Raw genomic sequence first — 23,097 nt, forward strand, 5'->3', positions numbered from 1 at the left:
TTTATTTAACTGGAGCTTTGTATATCAAATGTTTACATTTATCAATATAGAGCATTTAATGACAAACTTCAATACATGCCAAAGTCTGTGAAAAGGCCCCTTTTATGCCAGTGCGTAAAGTAAAGCGTAAAGTAAAGTGACGTCCCAGTTAAGCCTGTGCAGTCCCCAAGAAGAGACAATAAGAAGAGACTTCCTTTCAACGAAAAGTACCAACGAAAATTAGTCGCCGTGATTAGCCTATGCGAACTGCACAGGCTAATCTATAAAGTTATTTTGCGCCCATGCATTTAGCCCAGTTTTACTAGAACGGGGTTCATTAGTTAAATCCAGCGGTGTTATCACGACGCTTCAAACACGCCGCGGTAAGGCATCACCGCGGGTCGCCGTGGATGTCGAGGTGGTCCGCCGCGATTGATTAACCCAATTCCACTTACAGATCCATGTACATCAGTACACAAATGTTACCCTTTAAAGAATACATAAATAAATAAATACAAAAATAAATAAATAAATGTATACTTTGAACACACAACTAACGCGTCAGCGCTTATAGCAAATAAAACAATGTGAATTATTAACACATGTGAAACTAGTTTATCTTATAACGAGTTCCAAAACATAAAAAAAAACAATTCGAAATCAACAAGACATGAGTTCAAGAATATCTTTATGCAACTTTAGGAAAACGTGATGTAAATGTCGAAATACATCGTAGTGAGAACATGTAAATAGGCCAATGTAAATATACCCGTCTAACGGTGGCACAGGCTAATCAGTGACAAACACCACTTTCCGTGTGTGGGGTATTTTTTATTTTAAGGTAGTCTCTTCGTAGCTACAATCCAGTTTAGGCGGAAGGTTACAGTATATCAAAAGATTTCCTTAACAAATTCAATGTAAAATCAACAACTTCAACGAAAAATAAAGTCAAACTTTTGCGCGTAGACAACCCCATACCCATACCTTTTCGTAAAGAGCATGCCAAGCCGAATGGATTTAAACAATAAAAAAGATAGGTCATGCAGTATGTAAGAAAGAACTCGACGCGAATCAACGGTCACTGTTTAAAGGCCACCTTTTTACCGGCTGATCTCCAGTTGATGAGGGTTTCCCGCCATCTGTCAAAATCTCATGTAGTCTCCAACCTATAAGCAAAACACTGAATTTGTAGTATACAACAATGTTTTCCCTACCACATGCACACAGAAATATTCAAAAATAAAGTCATGGCAAGTGCACATACAGAGAATTGTGTCTTCAAATAAATGACGTTGCATTTTTTAGAGGGTATAGCATTGAACACCAAGATGATTTAGTATATTGTAACCTAAAGGAGAAATATATTCTGATTAAAATGTGTTTTTCTTGCATATTATTATCTTCCTATTCGTATTGCACCAATACATGTATATTAAGTTTGGCTGGATTATCTGTCCATTTGGCCATTTTATATCATATTTTCACACGCTGGTGTTTTCCGTGCGAAGAAGGCGATTTTAGGCCTGTTAAAGCTTAAATGTCCCTTTAAGATTTAAAGCTGTTGTGTTCAATATCTGCAACAAAATACCAAAACAAACCAAATGGATAGGCACCTGGGGCTTATGCGGGGTGGGGAAAGAATGAATTTGTTAGATATTTTCACTCTAAGCAATTTTGATAATGTCTTTTTAGTGTGTTTTTTTTTAAATAACCCCAAAAATGTCAATTTCAAAGCAAAAAAAATCCAATTTCATCCAAAACAATAAACAAATTAGTAAAAATGAAAGATCAAAGATACTTTGAAGTGTAGAAATCAATAAGCTTCCAATAACTTTTTGTTGCGCAACAATAAAAGTGTGAAATCTTGAAAGCGCCTTGTCGCTCGGAGCCCCTTTATTTACCAGCAGCCAATGATATATTCTAACATATGATGTCATGGGTGCCTTTAAACTGCAGCAGATGGTCAATATGCACTGCCAGCTCTCATTTAGAGGTTCAAGAGAATACAAAATTTTATATTTTGGGCAAAAAATAAGTACTTTTGACTATTTTTATGGTGGCAATCAGGTGAAAATGGAGGTTCATAACCGAGCGAAAGAAAAAAATGCTCATGTTGGGGGTTTAGACCGGAAGGAAAGGTTAAAATGAACAAGATACATATATGTAGGCAAGCATTATAAGCTTAGCAATGAGGTTCCATGTACTAGCAGGGCCAGAAAGGAGCTCGGATCAATGTAGGCTTCCTAAAAGGGGTTTCTAGTACTTCTTCTGGGCACACAGCTTCACGCAGAATTCTCAACACAACAAATATCATCGATCCATGTCACCTTTGTATGCAAAGACAAGCAAATAAGGTCAATACTTCCCTTACATCACTGAACGAGAGAAGCATGTACCAGATAAAAAACAAAACTGGTTGCTGAAAGTGCCAAATTTTGGCAAAAAGATCCCTCTTAGGTAAATGATGAAGGGGACACTTGCTACAACAATCCTATGTTTAAGTCGGACGCCACATCCTTTCAAGCCGGGACCATGACTGTAAGCATATTGTGAGGAAACAATACCAAACACAAGCTAATTGTAGGGTTACAAGTAGCATATCAACTCAGCTGTACTGCATACATGCTCAGGAACAAGGATAAACCTGTTAAGTGCCAACTTCCGCTGCCAGCAAAGCACGAGCTTTACGTGTCGGGATGCGGAACTATAGATTCAAACTGAACGGGGAATTGCACAACGGCAAGGGTTTGAGTGACCACAAACCTGATTATGGCAGTATTTCACACCTTAAGCATCATTAATATGCTTATTTGCTTGTGTACATGATAATAATTTAGTATTATTACCTGTTTTGCCATCAATAACCCTTATGCAGTAGCCCTCGGCTTAGTCGCAGACATTCCTCTACCTGAAAAAGTCAAAATACCCAATTGAAATAGATATAAAATGAAAAAAACACATGCATTTATGTATTTTAAGTGTACTTCTATGAATAATATGAAGTGATAAAGCTTGTTATATTCATGATTGTACTAAATATGAAGGCTGGCTCAGCTAAGCATCTGCTGCACTGTCCAAACTGTAAAAATGTCCGCCATTCCATGTAGGTGAAATGGGGCTCTGTTTGAATGTTCATGCTTTACGCACAAGCTATTGTTGCGTTACTGGATCACGGAGACCCAGGCGTTGAATTCTGACTTCATGTAGCACATTAATGCTACACGGTCAACCAATATGCCTTTGAATTTAAGTTGGAAAGCAATTTAGCCCTTATTCGGCTATATAAGGGTGGAGGGTCAACTTGAAAAACAACTATTTTGGGTCAAATCATCTGAATTCATGCATTTAATGCACTTATAATCTTCTCTTTTGCTAAGAAATGACCAAAAATCAGCTTTCCCAGTCATATTTTGCACTTGCAGATGATATTTCATTTTTACCTAAAGTTAGTTTAGGTTACAATATACCAAAAGATTTCCTTAACAAATTCAATGTAAAATCAACAACTTCAACGAAAAATAAAGTCAAACTTTTGCGCGTAGACAACCCCATACCCATACCTTTTCTTAAAGAGCATGCCAAGCCGAATGGATTTAAACAATAAAAAAGATAGGCCATGCAGTATGTAAGAAAGAACTCGACGCGAATCAACGGTCACTGTTTAAAGGCCACCTTTTTACCGGCTGATCTCCAGTTGATGAGGGTTTCCCGCCACCTGTCAAAATCTCATGTAGTCTCCAACCTATAAGCAAAACACTGAATTTGTAGTATACAACAATGTTTTCCCTACCACATGCACACAGAAATATTCAAAAATAAAGTCATGGCAAGTGCACATACAGAGAATTGTGTCTTCAAATAAATGACGTTCCATTTTTAGAGGGTATAGCATTGAACACCAAAATGATTTAGTATATTGTAACCGGAACGTGTCGCACATTAATGAAGCCCAGTTTTCCCATATCGAGGCGTATTATTTGAAACCGATGAAGCTGTTCATACATGCAATCGTTCTGTTTAATAAAAACAGGTGCGTTGTAATGTACATGTATATTGAAATTTAAGTTTTTCATTAACAGTAATCTAGATAACGTTGCGGTCGGTTGTCTGTTGCCAAGACACTCGCGGCAGATAACACTGGTCGACTGTTTGGTAGGTGACTTCTTGCTTAAATTTGCGGCCGCGTTGTCATGACAATATGAGCAATGTTCTGGGAAAACAGCTTCGTTCTGGTAAACAGCCTCGTTCTGGTAAACAGCCTCGTTCTGGTAAACAGGGCTTAAGGCATGTGCGTGAAATTCGTCCCAGATTATCCTTTGCAGTCCTCACAGGAACGAACATTTCCGCCTAGACTGGATTTTTGCTAAAAAGAGACTTCTTTCAAACAAAAGAGTAACATAAAAGCGGAAAATTTATTCCCTTATAAGCCTGTGCGGACTACACACATGCATTAAGTCCACTTTCTTCAGAACGAGGCTTATATGTGAACCGTGGACCACGGACCGCCGCGCTACGGTGTCTCATTTCAACGTATGAATCTCGAATTCCACATATCAACTACTATACATTGAAAGAAAACTGTATTGTCTACTCGCTTTTTTAGTTTCCATAATAACAATAATCGTTGACAGGTAAAGTTTTATGGTACTACTAATTCGCCATACCGGATATCCTTGGTCTTTAATTAACAACCGGTATCGCGTGCCAGGGATTGTCTCAAGCAATCTCCGAGTGCCAGGGGCTGTCTCAAGCCATCTCAAAATGGTCATTGCGCAGTAAAGCTGACCGTATGATAACATTTTGGAATTGAACTATATTATATCGCGTCGTCATCAACATGTATTTTACCCTGAAGTGACTTAGACGTGCCATGGAAATTTATATAATAAATAAATTTGATAAAAAGACACGATTTGTGAAATCATTTAGGTATATAGAGAGAAAATATTGCCATAAAAGTAATATAAATCACAGAGAAAATGTTGCATAAACATAATTTAACTTAACAAAAAATCATATACCAGTAAAAGCTATGTTGATATGTCAAATCACAAAAAAACAACAACGTTGCATATCAAACAAACACAATGAAAGTTGAAGAATGTCACTTGGGTAGATAAACAAAGTCATCGTTTACTGATTCACAATTTGTAGCATCACCGTATTCTTTTATTAAATATGCAATGCAGTAAACAAGTAGCAACGTAAACAAACTGATGGCAACACATGGAACAACAATTACAACCTCATAATCGGACGAAAATAATATTTAAAAAATGAACAATACAACTGTTTGTTTTATATTCTTGAATAATATGTTATGAAAACAAACATTTGAAAGTCATCTAAGCATTAAGTCGAACAATTATGCCCTCTATGTTATGTATCCGTGACCATACTTTTGTCTTGATTAGTTTGGCATTGGCTGCAGCTTTGCTCTCGCTGGGCTATCCCTACCTTTTACGTTTCAACGCTGCCTCCCCATCTTTCTCTAAAATTGGATCAATAGTGTACAATGAATTACTTGAAGAAATGAATACAATGTAATGACTATAAATAATAGATAAAAATATAAAGACTAGATACATTAACCCTGATTCGGCACCCGAGTCTTTTTAATTGCATATTTTTCTTTGAGAGTATTTTACTTTACTTTTTCCGTTAGGAAATATAAAACATTTTTTCAGCCATCTAGAAACCTTTCGTTAAAAATTTTTATATTTAAAATCATTTAAAGCTTCCAAGTTAAATATGAAGTGCTTTGAATGTGTTTCTTTTCTACAAATTATTTTAACACTTGTGGATATAATCACAAAACAATTTGACAAGAAGAACGTATCGAATAAGTTTAAGTTAAAGACGAAAAATTGTATAATCGAGTGTGTTTACTTTACGCATATAGGTAAACATTTCATTTTTAAAACAAGCAAATTCGATAAATTTACATCCCCGCCTTCTCCTTGTTAATATCTATACATCTATGAAGTTTCATGTTGAAATCCTTTATAGCTTCTTAGATACAGGTCTTTTTAGTGTGTGAATGACAGCGCACGTACGGACGGACAGACTGACGGACGGACAAGGCCAAAACTGTATCACTCCGTCTTTTGATGGGAATAAAAACACTTATCTGAATAAAACTGTCATCTATTGGTGATTAATTAATAACACAAATAAATACAAATATCGAGGTGATCGCTATAATTAAGCCAAACGAGCCATAAATGACTTATTCAGATATTTTGGATTGTAGCCAAGTGATAAAAAATTAATCTAACAAATTGAAATTTCTACTACCCAACTGGTAGTTTTTAGTCAGTTTTCAATTGCTATTGAACCTAAGTCAAGCGCGGTTGAGTCAATATGTACTTTGCAGAGATTTGACGGGAACCAGCGTAGCTGGATCAAATCCCTGCCTCCATAACCAACCACGTGATGATAGCCTAGCAACGTGGTACAATAATTTTACCTTTTTTTTACTTTTTAAATTATTGTTTAATTACGAACCTTAACTTATACACTATTTTCAAAATATAAAAGAAAATTATAATACTTTTCATAATATAATACTTTATCCAATACAATAAAATCCCACCAAATCTGGTAGGATATTCATGTGATGGCAGAGATTGTATGTGAGAACAAGGACCGACAACTCGTTGTGGAGATTGGTGTACTTTGTGAAACAACAAATTCTTGAGAATGTTGGTAATAACGTTTCCGTTATTCAGTAAAGCACAACTTACACTTCCCGTGCCTTTTTATACAATACGCATTTCTGTGCATAGACACTTTATTAAAGGACAGTTCCTTCTAAAATATCGGTATAACACCAATATCAGTACATTTATCTTTAAAAGGACGTCAAATGCATTCAAACATATGTTGGCTACTTTCGTTTCGTCACCGAATCATTGCCTGCCTCCCGTGGCATTGTTTCTCTTCTAAAAATATAACAGTTGTAAATTCTAATCACCTATCAATAAAAACATGAATTCACTATACACGTATTACATTATCAACTACAGTTTGTGAAAAAATAAACAATAACAATTATTATACAAATATTATTATTATTATCCCGAAAATTTAAAACCTATCCGTTACACTCTTATTCCGTTATTGACCAATCCACTGTAGCGCTTTGTATATTTTGTACACAGTATTGTTGTTTACTTATCTTCGTTATATAATCTTGAGTCACTGTATTCTTTATTCACATACATAATGTACACACCCAATGACAGGTAGTTAACTACTTTTGGGGCTTACTGCATATGCGTCGAGTGTTGTCTTCTAATAGCGGGCTTACTGCATATGCGTCGAGTGTTGTCTTCTAATAGCGGACTTACTGCATATGCGTAGAGTGTTGTCTTCTAATAGCGGGCTTACTGCATATGCGTCGAGTGTTGTCTTCTAATAGCGGGCTTACTGCATATGCGTAGAGTGTTGTCTTCTAATAGCCTTTGCAGTCTGCACAGGTTAATCAAGGACGACACTTCCCGCCTTCACTTTCGCTAAAAAGAGACTTCCTTTGAATAAAAAAATGAAAGTCTAATTATCCTGTGCGGACTGGTGAGTCTATTCTGGGACAACACTTTACCCACATGATTTTAACCAAATTATCAAAAAGCGCGGCTAAGACACTTTAATAGAAACGTACATGTATCTGCAATATGGACAATATTATTTGTGTTTAAGCTAAAGGTTAAGGACTCGTGCATAATAAAATAATTCGAATTCTGGTTTCGATGACCTTGCGATGTTTATTGAAAATGACTCTCGTATTGCTGTAAGTCTTTCATTCTCTCTATTAGAAATTTATATCAAATATAAACCAGCCAATTTTTTTAATTATTTCTGCACACGACCCAATCGTAACTGCTCGAAAAGCCGAAGATCTGAAACCGTCCGCTAGCCGGACGTGGCCGATGAGATTATCTAGAGTACATCACGAAACCTGTTAGTGTGAACTTACTATGCAGATGACAAAATAATGCTGGCGCTATAGATTTTGCTATGGCTTATTTAGATGTGTTTGATACATTGACTTTGTTATTATGATTTTTTACATCACCACTATCTAGCGCATGACCCGGTAACTGAGAGCTGTTTCTGGCTAATAAACCATGTAATTGCGCTATAATTCCGGGATATGATTCACGTTATAAGCCTCGTTCTGGGGCAACTGGGCTAAATACATACGCGGAAAGTGTCGTCCCTGATTAGCCTGTGCGGACTGCAATCGGGGACGACAATTGCTGCCTACACTGGACTTTCGCAAAGAAGAGACTTCTTTTAAACGAAAAATTGCTTAAAAGCGGAAAGTGTCGTTCCTGATTAGCCTTCGCGGACTGCAATCAGGGATGACACTAGCTGCCTACACTGGATTTTCGCTAAGAAGAGACTTCCTTTAAACGAAGAATTCCTTAAAAGCGGAAAGTGTCGTCCCTGGTAAGCATGTTTGGACTGCACAGACTAATCTGGAGCGACACTTTACGCACATGCATTTAGCACAGTTTTCCCCGAACAAGACGGTTACAATAAGATGTTTCTGACATGTATCCATTTAACTGCGTGATGTGACTGTCACGTGACCTCTGTTAAATGCGAGATGTGACTGTCACGAGACCTCTATTTTAAACCGCGAGATGTTACTGTCACGAGACCATTGTTTTAAACTGCGAGATGTGACTGTCACGAGACCACTGTTTTTAACTGCGAGATGGGACTGTCACGTCACCAATATTTTTAACTGCGAGATGTGACTGTAACGTGACCTCTGTTTTTAACTGCGAGATGTGACTGTCACGTGACCTATGTTTTTAACTGCGAGATGTGACTGTCACATGCCCCCTGTTTTTTCCCCACCAGGAAATGCCAGACGACCCGGACGGTGCAGACGACATGGAAAGCGGCCTGCGCGGAATTCACGCAGATGATGGTTACCGGTACGCATGCGCACGTTTTGGTTGCTAAGCAAAGTCCACTTTCCGAATAAAATATATGTATTATTGATTTTATAATTTGTCTATATTCTAAAATAATGTGCACACATGCGTCAATTTGTTATCTTTGCTAAATATTATGCTTTTATATTATTTTAGTCTTTTTTCAGAGTTATATCAATGTTAAATCAATGACCCTGCCGTTAGAAAGTAACTACGACCAACTAAAGACTTGATTTACGTCAAACAGCAAAAATACGTTCATGATAAATATGGTTCTATAAAATTGAGAAAAATCGCGAGTATGCTTTATCAAAAAGTGTATCGTAACTTGAGATTTGTCGTGTGATGTTAAATAAACTTGACTCCTGATGTTTATTAAATAAAGACATGTTATACATGTATGATCCAATAATGCACTTTACTGACACATATAGTAACATAAATAAAAGCCTTGATCTTGAAAAACGGGGCAAATGCGCATGCGTAAAATGTCGCTCCATATAAGTCTGTGCAGTCCACACAGGCTAATCAGGAACCAAACGTTTAGTCTTAACTGCATTTTCGTAAAGAAAAGTCTTCCTTCGAACGGAAAATTCATAAAAGTTTCTTCTCTGATTAGCCTGTACGGAATGCACAGACTTGAATCTATAACGACGTTCTACGCAATTGTATAACGCAAAGTTTCACAGAATGACACTCAAATTTAGACATCAAATGCATGTAAAAAAATGCACTTAACTAACACTGTAACACATTATTTATCCATTTCCCTATCAGAATGGCTAAATACAAAGTAACTCGCAGTCTGTTCAAGTTGTATGCTGTTTGCTGCTCATCAGTATCTAAGAGTTATAAAATAAAGTCTTTAAAACTTGAATCTAGAAGGAAATGTCTTTAATTAAATTAAACTTTCCAAGAGAAAAAAGGACATGCGTCAAAATACGTATAAAAGTGGTAAAGGGTTAACCCATGTATGCCTAGCGTCTAGAAAAAAAGGCCTTGGCAATCAGTGTAGACCGAGATGATACGCCGCATGATGCGGCGTTTCATCAGGGTCTTCGCTGTTTGCTTAAAGGAATTTATGTAAGTAATATTCTAAATATAGAAATAAATGTACTAGACATCCATAATTTTGGAAATAAATTGATCCACTTTAAAAGGATGGGAGAGTCCACTAGGCATAAATGGGTTATGATACTTTTTGAATACTATCCTAAGACAACACTTATCTACGTCTGAATCCACGTACAGGTTACACGTTAGACAAGAAAGGTTCAGGCCTGGCGGACATGTCCGATACAGAGGTGTCACAGTTTATGCAGGCGGCCATGGCCAAAAACAGCTCCACCCCTCGCTGCGTCTATAGCAGGTAAGAGTAAACCGCACGCAACTAACGAGGTGTCATCTTTTGACTGAATTCATACTATACAAAATAGTTAAGGTATATATTGTACGTTCAAACTCTTTGTACAGCATGTTACATTCATTTGGAATTGTATATGCATTACACAAAACTGGCTTAACTTCTGTTTGTAGAAAACATGTTGTATCTATTTGCAAGAGTCTATTAACTACACACTAATCTATGATTCACTGCCTATTTTGGAGTGCATGCTGCATTATTTGCGAGTGTTTTATATTCTACTCAACGGCTAAGATGTCCACTTAGCGTTCACTCCATGTTTATAGAGAGCAGGTCTAATTTATTGGCGAGTGTTATATACTTAACTCAATGGCTAAGGTGTCTCCTCAGCATTCACTTCGTCTTTATAAAGAGCTGGTCTTATTTATTTGCGAATGTATATAAAAGCCGCGCTCTAGAAAAACGGGACTAAATACGTGATCGTAAAGTGTCGATACAGTGCTCACAGGCTAATCAGGGACGACTCTTTCCGCCAAATATTGATATTCGCTAAGAATTGACTTCCTTGAAACAAAATATATCATAAAGCAGAAAGAGCGTTCCTGATAAGCGTGTGTGGACTGCACAGGCTCATATGGAACAACATTTTATACAGATGCATAAGGCCCCCCTTTTGAGTGCTATACCAAACTGTTAAGGCAACCATTGGGCACTCTTCGTTCACTTCCTGTTTACAGAGAGCGCGAGGAGACGATTACGAGTTGCTGTGACGGCTGGACTGGCGCCGCCTGTGACCTACGTGAGTACCGTAATTTTCGGGCATTTTAAGTTTTCGGATACCCTTTTTTATAAGCCAAATTAATATTTGTGTGACTCCAATTTTTCGAATATCCAGATTTTCCCCATAATTAATTGCTCTAAATTGGTCTAAATTGCATTTTTATTTGAAATCAACCTATTTGCATTAATCTGTTTGCACAATACACAAGCTAATAAAACGGCCATTAAACCTGGCAGGCGAATGTGCGAAATCATTGGACCGTTACTTGTGCGATATTTGCGGAAAATATGCATGAACATGAACGGTCACATACAATGGCCACTCTGGATCAGCAGACGATTTATTTCATAAATCAATCTCTGGGTTAATAGTCGCCATCTTTCGAACTACTTTCAAAAGTACAACAACAACAATAACAGTAGAAGACAATTTTAATTGCGAAAAGTTGAAAAAATGAGTACATTTGTCACGGTTGTTGAGTGGAATAGTGTTATTTTCAACTGTGTATGAAGCATGTGAACTGGTAGTGGAATAACCGAATTGTTGGTGGAAATGGAATTTAGAAATATATCTAGTAATTCATCATCGTGTAGAATTATCATCAGCATTATTTCTGTGGAACCTTGCACTATTCAAAATACAAGTGTTTCATAGATATGGTGCTTTTGACATAGTTCACTAACCATCAAGACTGAAATGATTCATGCACACAGGTAAAGTAAATAATTGAATTTGTGCAGAATGTTTATTTTTTACAAATTATTATTTATTTTGACCAATTTATTTTAGATTGATTGCACTGAAACTCAAAGTCTAAAGCTTAGTAAGACACTTAAGCCAGTTTTCTGAGAAGAAACAATACTTGTTCAGAGTATAGCAGGCTCATGCGGCCTCTGGTTTATTTATTTGGCCTCGGCCTTTATCCTGGGTCGCTTTGATTTCAGGTGTTTAGCCCCCATATCAACAAGGCTCTTGACCCTATATGTAGTTATTTATATTGTTTAAAGATTTTGAGAACCCTCACTCGGTGCCAGTGGGGATAAAACAGGGACCTTCTTATAGCTAGAAGAATGCATCAAATATGCCAGCAACACTTTATAATCAATAACTTTATAATTGATGATTCTGTTCTTATAACTACATTACTAATTTACCAAAACAATGTGAAACACATTTTTATGCCCCCAAAGGAGGGCATATAGTGATCGCACTGTCCGTCTGTCTATCCGTCACACTTTGCATTTAGGTTTTGAAAAATGCTCATAACTTCTATGTCGCTTCAGATGTAACATTCATATTTGGTATGCATGTGTATATGGACAAGGCCTTCCCATACACACACAAATTTTGACCCCTTTGACCTTGAACTTAGGGTCGGCGTTTAGGTTTTGAAAAATGCTCATAACTTCTATGAAAGCGGTTATCGGGGGCATATGTCATCCTACGGAGACAGCTCTTGTTTTTGCTACTGTCCTCTGCACAAACCATGATATATCTGCATATATGCATCCAACCAAATCAGTAAAACTATTTGGCACTTTTCAGTAAACTTATTGCATGTTAACTTTTCAACAATATATATATATATATATATACATGTATATATAATTATATATAACAGATCTTGAAAAAAACACACATCAAACTTCAAATTGTATTAGTAAATTATAGGCTTTAATTGGTATTGTGACATTGACACCACTCATGCATGATACTATACAATTATACAACTATGGAACACATTATTTATGAGAAATTCCAATACATCAACATATCGTCTCAGATTTAAGGCAGATAATCTAGTGCTTTTTTGCTGCCATTTTTACTATTACACATATTTTCATTTTATGTTATGATGCATTGATTTTGTTTCTAAATTAACCAAGCAATCATGTTAAACTTTTGAAGAAAGGTGTTGTCTGATAAATATAGAAAATATAATCACTACAAATTGAACAAAATTCAGTTGAATACTGTGACCAACAAAGATTTGCCAAAGAGCAATTCAGATCATGATTTAAATTAAATACAAGTAATATGAAAGTCTGCCTATTGGATCCCAGTTAAGACTTATTTGTCAAATCTGCACATTAATTTTCCCTTAGCCATGTAGAATTGGGGACTAAATACCATCAAGTCATGTAAAAAGGAGCAGGGTAAATCACGCTGCTATTGATCTCTTGAGCTTTCACATGAATTTTACAGGCAATTTTTATACAACAAATGATATTATATAGTGTAATGATAAAGCATTATGAGCACAAATTATACCTCTTACTAGTGGTGCAAAAATCATTTAAGTGTCACATTTCAAAAGAAAATTTATATAAAAAGGTATTAATTGTTAAAACGTTATAAAAGGTTATTTCAATTCACTAAAGCATTTAATTACAAGAACAAGTGCATTTTATTTCCATTACAATACATGTAACAGTATTGGCATTGTATTTATCTGCATTTGATGTGCATTTAATACACTTAAAAATGCAGACAAGACACACTTCTTACAGAAACAAATGTATTTTTTTCTGCATTTTTCCAGCATTAATACTCTTCAAGTGTATTTTTTATCATCCCAAATACACTTTACAAGGAAAAAGGTATGTTAAAATGCATTTTTAGTTTGTTTTAAGTATATTTTCAAATGCATTAAGACACTCTTTTCTTTTGCAAAAAATGTTGAACAAAAACTTGAAAATATTTAATACATGTATACTAAAGTGTAGTAATAATTAAAGTTTTGTATGAGCATCAAAAACAGTGTCAAATTCATACCAGTGCCTATTTAGTAGCAGTAGGCCTTATATGGTCTACTTGTGGTAGAAATAATGCATTTTGTATAATACAACATACATAAATTAAAAAATATAGCTGCCCATACAGTTCAATACAATGTTCAATTAACTACACTATGCAAAGTTGAAATATGACATCAAGCTTGGAATAATCTTTTCAATAATGAATAATATGCTGTTTTAATTTATAAGTGAAATAAACACTTGCATATAAAAACTGATTTTACATCAAAACTAAATGTTTAATTTGATTTTTAGCTCCACTGGCCAAAGGTCCTGTGTCCATCGTGCATCCATGCATAAACTTTTCCTTTAAACACCTTCTCCTAAACTACTGGTCCAATTCTGATGAAATTTCTTAGGAATGTTCCTGGGGTGAACCTCTTTCAAATTTGGTCAAATTATGCCCCTGGGGTCAAATTTGACTCTGCCCTGGGGGTCACAAAATTGAAAATTTGCTTAAATAAGGCCTATTTTGTGAAAACTTTCAAAATCTCCCGTCCATAACCATTGGGCCTAGGGCTATCAAATTTGGTATGTAGACACATCTAATAGTCCTCTACCAAATTTGTTCAAATTATACCCCTGGGGTCAAATTTGACCCTGCCCCGGGGGTCACAAAATTGAACATATACTTATATAGGGTATATTTTGTGAAAACTTTACAAATCTTCTCGTCCATAACCATTGGGCCTAGGGCTACCAAATTTGGTATGTAGTGGCATCTTATAGTCCTCTACCAAGTTTGTTCAAATTATGCCCCTGGGGTCAAGTTTGACCCTGCCCCGAGGGTCACAAAATTGAACATATGCTTATATAAGGCCTATTTTGTGAAAACTTCAAAAAAATTCTTGTCCATAAAAATCCGGCGTAGGGCTATCAAATTTGGTATATAGTGACATCTAATAGTCCTCTACCAAATTTGTTCAAATTTAATCCCTTGGGTCAAATTTGACCCTGCCCCGGGGGTCACAAAATTGAACATATGCTTATATAATGCCTATTTTGTGATAACTTAAAAAAAAATCTTGTCCATAACCATTAGGCCTAGGGCTACACAATTTGGTATGTAGTGACATTGTATAGTCCTCTACTTAGTTTGTTCAAATTATGGCCCAGGGGTCAAATTTGACCCTGCCCCGGGGGCCACAATATCAATTATATGCTTATATAGTGCCTATTTTGTGAATATTTAAAAACTCTTCTTGTCCTTAACCATAAGGCATAGGGCTACCAAATTTGGTATGTAGTGACATGTTATAGTTCTCTACCAAGTTTGTTCAAATTATGCCCCTTGGGTCAAATTTGACCCTGCCCGGGGTCACAAAACTGAACATACACTTATATGGGGCCTATTTTGTGAAAACTTTAAAAATCTTGTTGTCAATAACCATTGGGCCTAGGGCTACCAAATTTGGTATGTAGTGACATCTAATAAACCTCTACCAAATTTGTTCAAATAATGCCTCTGGGGTCAACTTTGACCCTGCCCCGGGGGGTCACAAAATTGAATAAACGCTTTTAAAGCGCCTATTTTGTGAAATCTTTAAAAATCTTCTTTTCGAAAACCATTTGGACTATGGCTACCAAATTTGGTATGCAGTAACATCTTATAGTCCTCTACCAAGTTTGTTCAAATTATGCCCTTTGGGTCAAATTTGATCCTGACCTGCATGTCACAAAATTGAACATTATATACGCTTATATCTTGCTTATTTTGTGAAAACTTTAAAAATATTCTTGTCCTTAACTCTAGGACCTAGGGCTACCACATTTTGTATGTAGTGAGATATAGTAGTCCTCTACAAAATTTGCTCAAATTATGCCCCTGGGGTTAAATTTGACCCAGCCCAGAAGGTCACAAAAGTGTACATGTGCTTAAATAGGGCCTATATTTAAGTATTTGCACATGCAGAGAAATTTGTTTCAGACTTTTTTCAGCAGTGGAGCGATACAGGGCCATCATGGCCCTCTTGTTTAAATACTCAAAAATGAAACCGGTTTCATGCTTGCATGAACACAGTTTATAAATGCTGTCAGAATTATAAAATATGCAATTACTATAAATACAAATGCCAGGGAAAAGTGCTTTTTGTACTAAAAAATTCGAATGAAAATTACAATAATACATTCTGAATACTTTAGTATGTAATTAACAGTTTTGTCTGAGAAAATCACTAAATTTTATATATTTATTCAAATTCACATAAATCATTTTTCAAAAACACATAATTACTTCAAATCCTTCCACACAATACTGAAAAAAATGCACAGTTTCTGATTGTTATTGATTCTTTATTAATTTATACATGTACCATTTTTTAATCTTGATGCATCCTCAATTGTATAATGCACATCTTAATCTGTTTTAACAATTATAATATAAAGATTAAGGCTGACTCAGTAAAATAATAATCCATGATTTATGCAGTACTTGCAGACAAACTAGGAATACTGCTGTGATATTATCTATCTATCTAATAGGATATAAATTTGGCTTCAATAGAAAAAAAATCAAAGCATACACATGTATAAAATGTGTATGTATATATTAGTTAAACTTAAATTGATTGACCATCGATAAAAAGATATTATAATATATGTATATATATATATATATATATCCTTGTAAAACTAAAAATTAAATATGTTTCTATTACATCATTTAGGACTTTTATTTTCAGACAAAGTAGAGTGAAGCTTAAAACAGTATCCAATTGTAACAGTCAATTTTGAGAAAATCAACCTTATAATTATTTTCTGTGTTGGCCAATGTCATAATTGGTATAAAATGTATATTGAACTGGAAGTTTTCTTTATTTTAAATGATAACATTTGCTTGGTCAGCCATAATTGTCACAATCAAGTGGTCTTTTTACACTGTAGTTTTCTCACTGACTATGGGTTTGTTCCGAGAATGAGCCACACAAAGTATCGTTGGGGAGATGAGTTGTCAATTTTATGTTTATCAGTCTTTCATAATCCAGTAAACCTGTAAAAAGGGAATTTGTAACTAATAATCACACAATATACACAATTAAAATTGTATGCATTTAGATTTATTTAGTACTGCACATTAATCATTTTCCAAAAATATGTAGCAACATTACATTATATAATGCTGCAATACTAAAGTAATTTACTAATTAAAGGTCGCTGATGTGTAATGGATGTGGTGTCCACCTAATGATCTGGAGGTCACTGGTTTGATCCCCAGTGTGGGAGCATTCTTAAGAAATCTCCAAGAGACACCCAAGTACTGGTTCTAGGCCCAGGAAACGAACTCAAGAACATTTCACATACATGTACGTAGTTAGTACTTTAAATTTAATCGAACTAAAAATGGGTTAAAACTAACAACTGAAACCCTTATTAAAACATTTTATTTTGAATCAAGCAAATGTGCAAATTCATTAAAAACAATGAGTAAAATTTAAAAATTCTACTTTAAAGTAATCATGATAATTGAGATCATTTTCAGAATATTTAATGATGATAATGATACAATTATATATTCCCTAAATGATAAAAATAAAACATGTCATGTTAATTTATGAAAAAAAACGTTTTAATTTTATCAATATCATGTTAATTACAACTAGATACAGGCAATTAGATCAGAAACGTGCATTAATTATATTAATGAACAACCCAGACATTTGACATTTGTAGTGATTTATGGTCACTATTTGATTAACGTTCTATACATGACCTGTCATAAAAGGTATTTTTTTAGCCAGTACTACAATCGGCAATGATAGTCTGTATTGCATACATATTTCAACGTCTATTATCGATTCGCTTCCTCAAACTGAACAAATATTTAATGTTTACATCGCGAAACGTAATGCATCCAGTTTCACTTTCGGTTTGGTTGGTTTTGTAAACACCGTAATTTCATCTTAAAAATTGGATGATAGGGTGATTAAATAAAAATGGAAAAGTAAATCACTTGGATAATAGGTCAAAATGCAACACAAATGAACGTTAATAGTGCTATTTATATCAAAGTTTCGGTGAAAAGTTTGGCGCTAGTTCAACGCGCATCGTATACAGCCTCATAACAATAGACTGACAACCTTTTGGGTAGTAAAGTAGTAATACAAGGCAATATGGCGACCGTTAGCCACGAGGCCTATCTTACGGAGGAATCCGAGATAGCCGATGTATCACGATTGATACAATGGCTTCACTCAATAATTGATGAAGGGATCATACTTAGGAATAAACAACTTCTGTGTAATGCATTCGCGATGTTTGGTATGAATCACTCAAGAAACGACAGTATGATGTCAATTACCGGTATATATATGGCTTTTATATCATTTTGGGAGTATTAACGATAATCAATTTTATTCATGTATCTTAAATTGAGGCAATTAATACATAATACATTGGTTAATCACATTTTGTATTTTTTATACGAACATAATAGTTTATTTCGACTTAAGCATATATACAGCTCATCGTCATAAACATACATATGCAATAACAGCAGGCGTTTAATTTAATACAAAACATACATCATTTCGAAGAAATATCAATTTAAAAGAAGGAATAAAATACAACATGTTTTAGTGAAGATGTCACATGGATGAGGTTAATACAACAACAACAACAACAACAATGATAAGCTTTCAAGCATTACAGTTGCTTTTAAGCCAAATGCAAAATACACATATGTGGTGACACGGATGATAATAATTATGAATAATTACGTAATGGTAGAAGTCAACAAAGATTTGACTGATTCATTACAAAGTAATCACATAATGTACAAATGTAAATTAATAATTGAAACACGTATACTATTATTCTTAGCTTATTGTCTTTGTGAAAAATATATAATTTATCCTACATATAGAAGACATTTTCTCGCATTTTAAACAAAACATGGCTAGATGGCTTTATAAAGCATAAAAGATTCTGAACAAAAATAGGGAGAAAATTAATTTATTTTTGCACTTAACACATTTTTTCCAAACATCTAATAGGAAAACAAACAGTAATGAATAACAGCAGAGAATGTATGGAAATATAATTTCTTTAATTCGGAATATGGCCCAATAAGGCAATCAAACAGGCTAAAAGCCCTGGTATTTGAGATTTAGTATTTGTACTCAATATTCGCTAATTAATATAAACAACAACACGGTTATTGTTTCCACACAATTCAGTAAAGATCAACACAATTCCGGATTCGAGGCGGAGCGTTGTAAGTTTTCAAATCGCATTTTTTGCCAGATCATTTTAGAATCGAAATAAATGGCTTATCATCGTTGTGTTTGGCGTATTAACAAGTCTTTGTCGTTGTGCTTCTTAATATCAAATCACTAGGAATACTCGGCACCATTCGGGATTACTCGGCACCATTCGGGATTACTCGGGATTTTTCTTTTGTGGTTCATACTTTCTTATGAGAACTCTAACGTGTTGTTTATTTGCCGGTTTACAATGATGACCGAAACGTTGAGTATAATTATTATTTATCGCTTATATTAACTTGGTATAGAGTTAAGACAAAAATAAAATTGAAAACATGAAATAAATACACAAAGCTAACCTAACAGGCAGTCGATAAGGTGTCATTTTGGATTAAAAGGCTGTCGTCTCCACCATTTGTGCATATAATTTGATTTGTGAATTTGATGCCTAATTTACGATATTCACATGTTATCATTAAATTTGAAAAAGACATCGTAAATACTGTTTTGTATTGATACCGCTTCGAAATTTTATCAACTTCACGTGACAATTTCTCTATCACGAATATGCATTTAAAGTGTGTGTCTACGCCCTGATTTTGTTCGCTTCCTGATGTACAGTTTGCTTGTAGTTTTAGAATCGGCGAAAAAAGACAATTGTCATTTTCGTCGATCTGTGAACAAAGCCTTTTAGTCAAGCCGGTGACTACTGTAAAACCATCCATATTAGTTGGCAATAAAGTTCGTGTTTGTTAATGGCTTTTTTCTTTGACGTAAATGTACGCAGATGTCTTATTTTGGGAAAATATAATGAGGAATTAGCATCGGTCATTTTCCGATGTGTTTGAGATTAATTGTGTCTTGTGCTGAGAAAATTGTGCTTTATGCATGTGCGTAAAGTGTCGTCACAGATTAGCCTGTGCAGTCCGCATACATTATGCCCAGTTTTCTCAGAACGCGACTCAATTGGTTGATATGTCAGGCCAGGAAATCAATGGAAAATAATTCCCGTGAAAATATAATGCTTCCACAGTATTACAGCGGTACGATAAGCGTCGTCGATGAGTCGTTATTTTTAAATTAACTACGATTTCATGCAAAATATGTTTAAAAAAATATTCGTTCAAAAAAGGAAACAACTGTGCTTGCATAACTTCATTGTCAAAACAAATTCTATGGATTTGATGGTTTGACTGCAAACTGTCAGCTGACTGGTCCGGTTATATACTATGAGCAGTATTAGTACGGCGTTTTTATTTGTGGGGCGTTTATATTTGTGGGGCGTCTTTATTTGTGGGGCGTTTTTTATTTGTGGGGCGTTTTTGTTTGCGGAGCGTTTTTCCTTGAATTCTTGGGTTGACCGATTAGAAAATTTAAGATCCCGACGAATAATTAAGTGCTATGAATTTTCTTTAAAGACTGAATTACCGTTGTAATACAAGACAGTATTAACCAAAGAAATCCACGCACAGATCCTGTGTTTGTTTCGCAATCCAGATACTATACAAAAATGAGAACATTACAATGTGTAATATGCTGTAACTTGACAATTACTATAAAACGCAAATGCATAAATGTTGAATCGATACCATTCACTTCGTTTAAGTTGAAAAGTAAGGATTAGCGCTAATTGTTAATAACGTTCATCCCCATTGTATGTATTGTGTTTTCCAGGGATATTTGTATTTTTGGAAAAGCCTGAAAATTTATTCCCATGAAAATTAACTGTTTAACAGTACCATACCCCTTTGTAGCAGCACTATGTACAATTTGCTATATTAGCTCTGTCCCTACTTAGTTGTTCTAACCCATTTATGCATAGCGTCTTTAAAAAGGCATTGGCAAACAGCGTAGACCCAGATGAGACGCCGCATGATGCGGCGTCTCATCAGGGTCTGCGCTGTTTGCTTTCAGGAATTTCCGTAAGAAATATTCTAAATATAGAAATAAATATACTATACATCCCTAGTTTTGTAAATATATTGATCCAATTTAGTAGGATGGGAGAGTCCACTAGGCATAAATGGGTTAATCAAACTGGTGACTATTTCAGCGGTGTGCAACCCCCCGTGTAACGTTCACAACGCCCGCGGGTGTGTGGCGCCCAACGTGTGCGACTGTAAGGAAGACTACACAGGCTATCGCTGTGACGACCTGACGAAACGTGAGTAGCACCGGGAGAGTGGCAGTATTTTCTCAGATTAACCATAGCATAGCTCTAATCTAAAATCCGCGAAAAGAAATTTGACTGGTTCCGAGCATAGCTTCTATCTAAACTCCACGCAGATTTTACTGGGTCGCAGCAAAGCTTTTTCAAAACTTCGCCGCGCAGAGAAATTTAACTGGTTCCGAGCAAACGTCTAATTTCTGTGCAGGTTTGAGTGGCTCTGATAATAGCACTTATCAAAACGCAGCACAGAGAAATGTGTTTGGTTTCGATCATATCTTACATCTGAACTCCGCGCAGAGACATGTATTTGACTTACTTACGAGCATAGCCATTTTTAAAAAATCACGCGAAATTTGACTGGTTCTCAGCAAAACTTCTATTGAAATTCCGTGCAGATTTGACTGGTTTTATTATACCGTAATAACTGTAAGGTTTCGGAGTTTTCAGACACTCTAAATTATCGGCCATAGTCTTTTTAGACAATATAAATATTTATCATCAAATAAATGTCAATGTCGGAAACCACATACGTTTGTTCGATTCAAATTATATATGTATTGTATTTTGTAGCTATATTGTATTGATTGTTTATTGCTGTAATTTTTCCTGGAAAAGATACAAAGACGTACAGTTATGTAGAAAAAGACACTGATTTGCGTAAAATAAGAAAAGTAATGAACTAGATATCCTACCAGATCTGGTAGTTTTCACTAGTGAAAGCATCGGCTTCAATGAACGCATAGGGTCCGTTTCGCATTAAAAAATGTCGTAGTATTTCAACATAATGTTTTGTAATTGTTAGAGCCTCTCAAAGAAAACGCATTTACCATGTTTATATTTATCTCTTACTGGGTAAGAGCATCAAATCTTCTTCATCATCATCGTCATCATCGTCGTCATCATCATCACATTATTTTATTACTTATTTTCCTATTAAAGTTTCAATAATTTCGTTTACTATACCAATTTATGACACGGCAACAGAGCAAGAATCCACCCTGCAGTACTGTTACAAGGCGAGCACGTGCTACGGCGAGAAGCACAAAGGTTTTGGTGACGTCACTGTCAGTCAGGACAAGTGCTGCGGGGACGGCGGCGGCTCGTGGGGGGTCGGGGGTACTGACCACTGCGTCACGTGTCCGGAGACCGGGCAGCTTGGTGAGACATACCGTTATTAAAATTTCAGACACTCTACATTTTCAGACACCCCCGTTTACAGCACAAATAATTATTTTTTGTGAGGCTCTTTATTTTCAGACATACGGGTGTGCGTAAAGAAATAATGACTCTAAATTTTCGGACAGTTAATCTAACAATGCTATTTTATCAGATTTCTGTCATGTTGCGTTTTTCTAGTGAGACATCGAGCATGCGTTTTTACGAACGGATAAAGGTAATACAACATCGAAGACAAATGCCTTAAGGAAATGGACCATTAGATTTGCGTTATTTGGTAACTAACAATGTATATCGGTTATAGACTATGGTTTCACCCAACATATAAAAGTAAAACATATATAATATTAATGTTTAGTATACGGTGTCTTACAAGCAAGTGCCATTTTTCGTTGAAACAATTGACACATCTCAAAACCCAATGCATTATTTTATAGACTGTATCTTAAGTTTCGAACACCTGTGTTTTGTGTGTCTAAATTTTGGACACCTTAAGTTGTTGAATATTTGTTTTTAATTTTTTCGGATACAAAAAGATAAAATTATTTTTAAGTGTCCGAAATATTAGAGCAATTCCGTTAGATAGAGAATATCATGTAAGTGTATTTGTGTACTTGAGGTTATCCGACGAGTTGAAGAAAGGTTAACACGGCGAGGCGAAGGCACTTACATTATATT

The 23,097-nt window shown here is 35.3% G+C and overlaps 1 protein-coding gene and 1 long non-coding RNA gene across 2 annotated transcripts in view; one reads left to right on the forward strand and one right to left on the reverse strand.

The window, feature by feature from the left end:
- Positions 1 to 16,665: 16,665 nt before the first annotated feature.
- Positions 16,666 to 18,052, reverse strand: LOC127878959 (uncharacterized). Its single transcript, XR_008048864.1, has 2 exons — positions 17,582 to 18,052; positions 16,666 to 16,861 (listed from the first exon to the last, which is right to left on the reverse strand). It is a non-coding gene; the product is annotated as an uncharacterized LOC127878959 (long non-coding RNA).
- A 538-nt stretch (positions 18,053 to 18,590) lies between these two features.
- Positions 18,591 to 23,097, forward strand: part of LOC127878309 (uncharacterized) — a 157,697-nt gene continuing 153,190 nt past the window's right edge. Inside the window, exons 1-3 of the mRNA XM_052424831.1 lie at positions 18,591 to 18,630; positions 21,127 to 21,237; positions 22,228 to 22,401. Coding sequence (XP_052280791.1) covers positions 18,591 to 18,630; positions 21,127 to 21,237; positions 22,228 to 22,401 — 325 coding nt within the window. The remainder of the gene's footprint in view (positions 18,631 to 21,126; positions 21,238 to 22,227; positions 22,402 to 23,097) is intronic.

Source organism: Dreissena polymorpha, chromosome 4, assembly GCF_020536995.1.
Source record: "Dreissena polymorpha isolate Duluth1 chromosome 4, UMN_Dpol_1.0, whole genome shotgun sequence".
NCBI classification, from domain to species: domain Eukaryota; kingdom Metazoa; phylum Mollusca; class Bivalvia; order Myida; family Dreissenidae; genus Dreissena; species Dreissena polymorpha.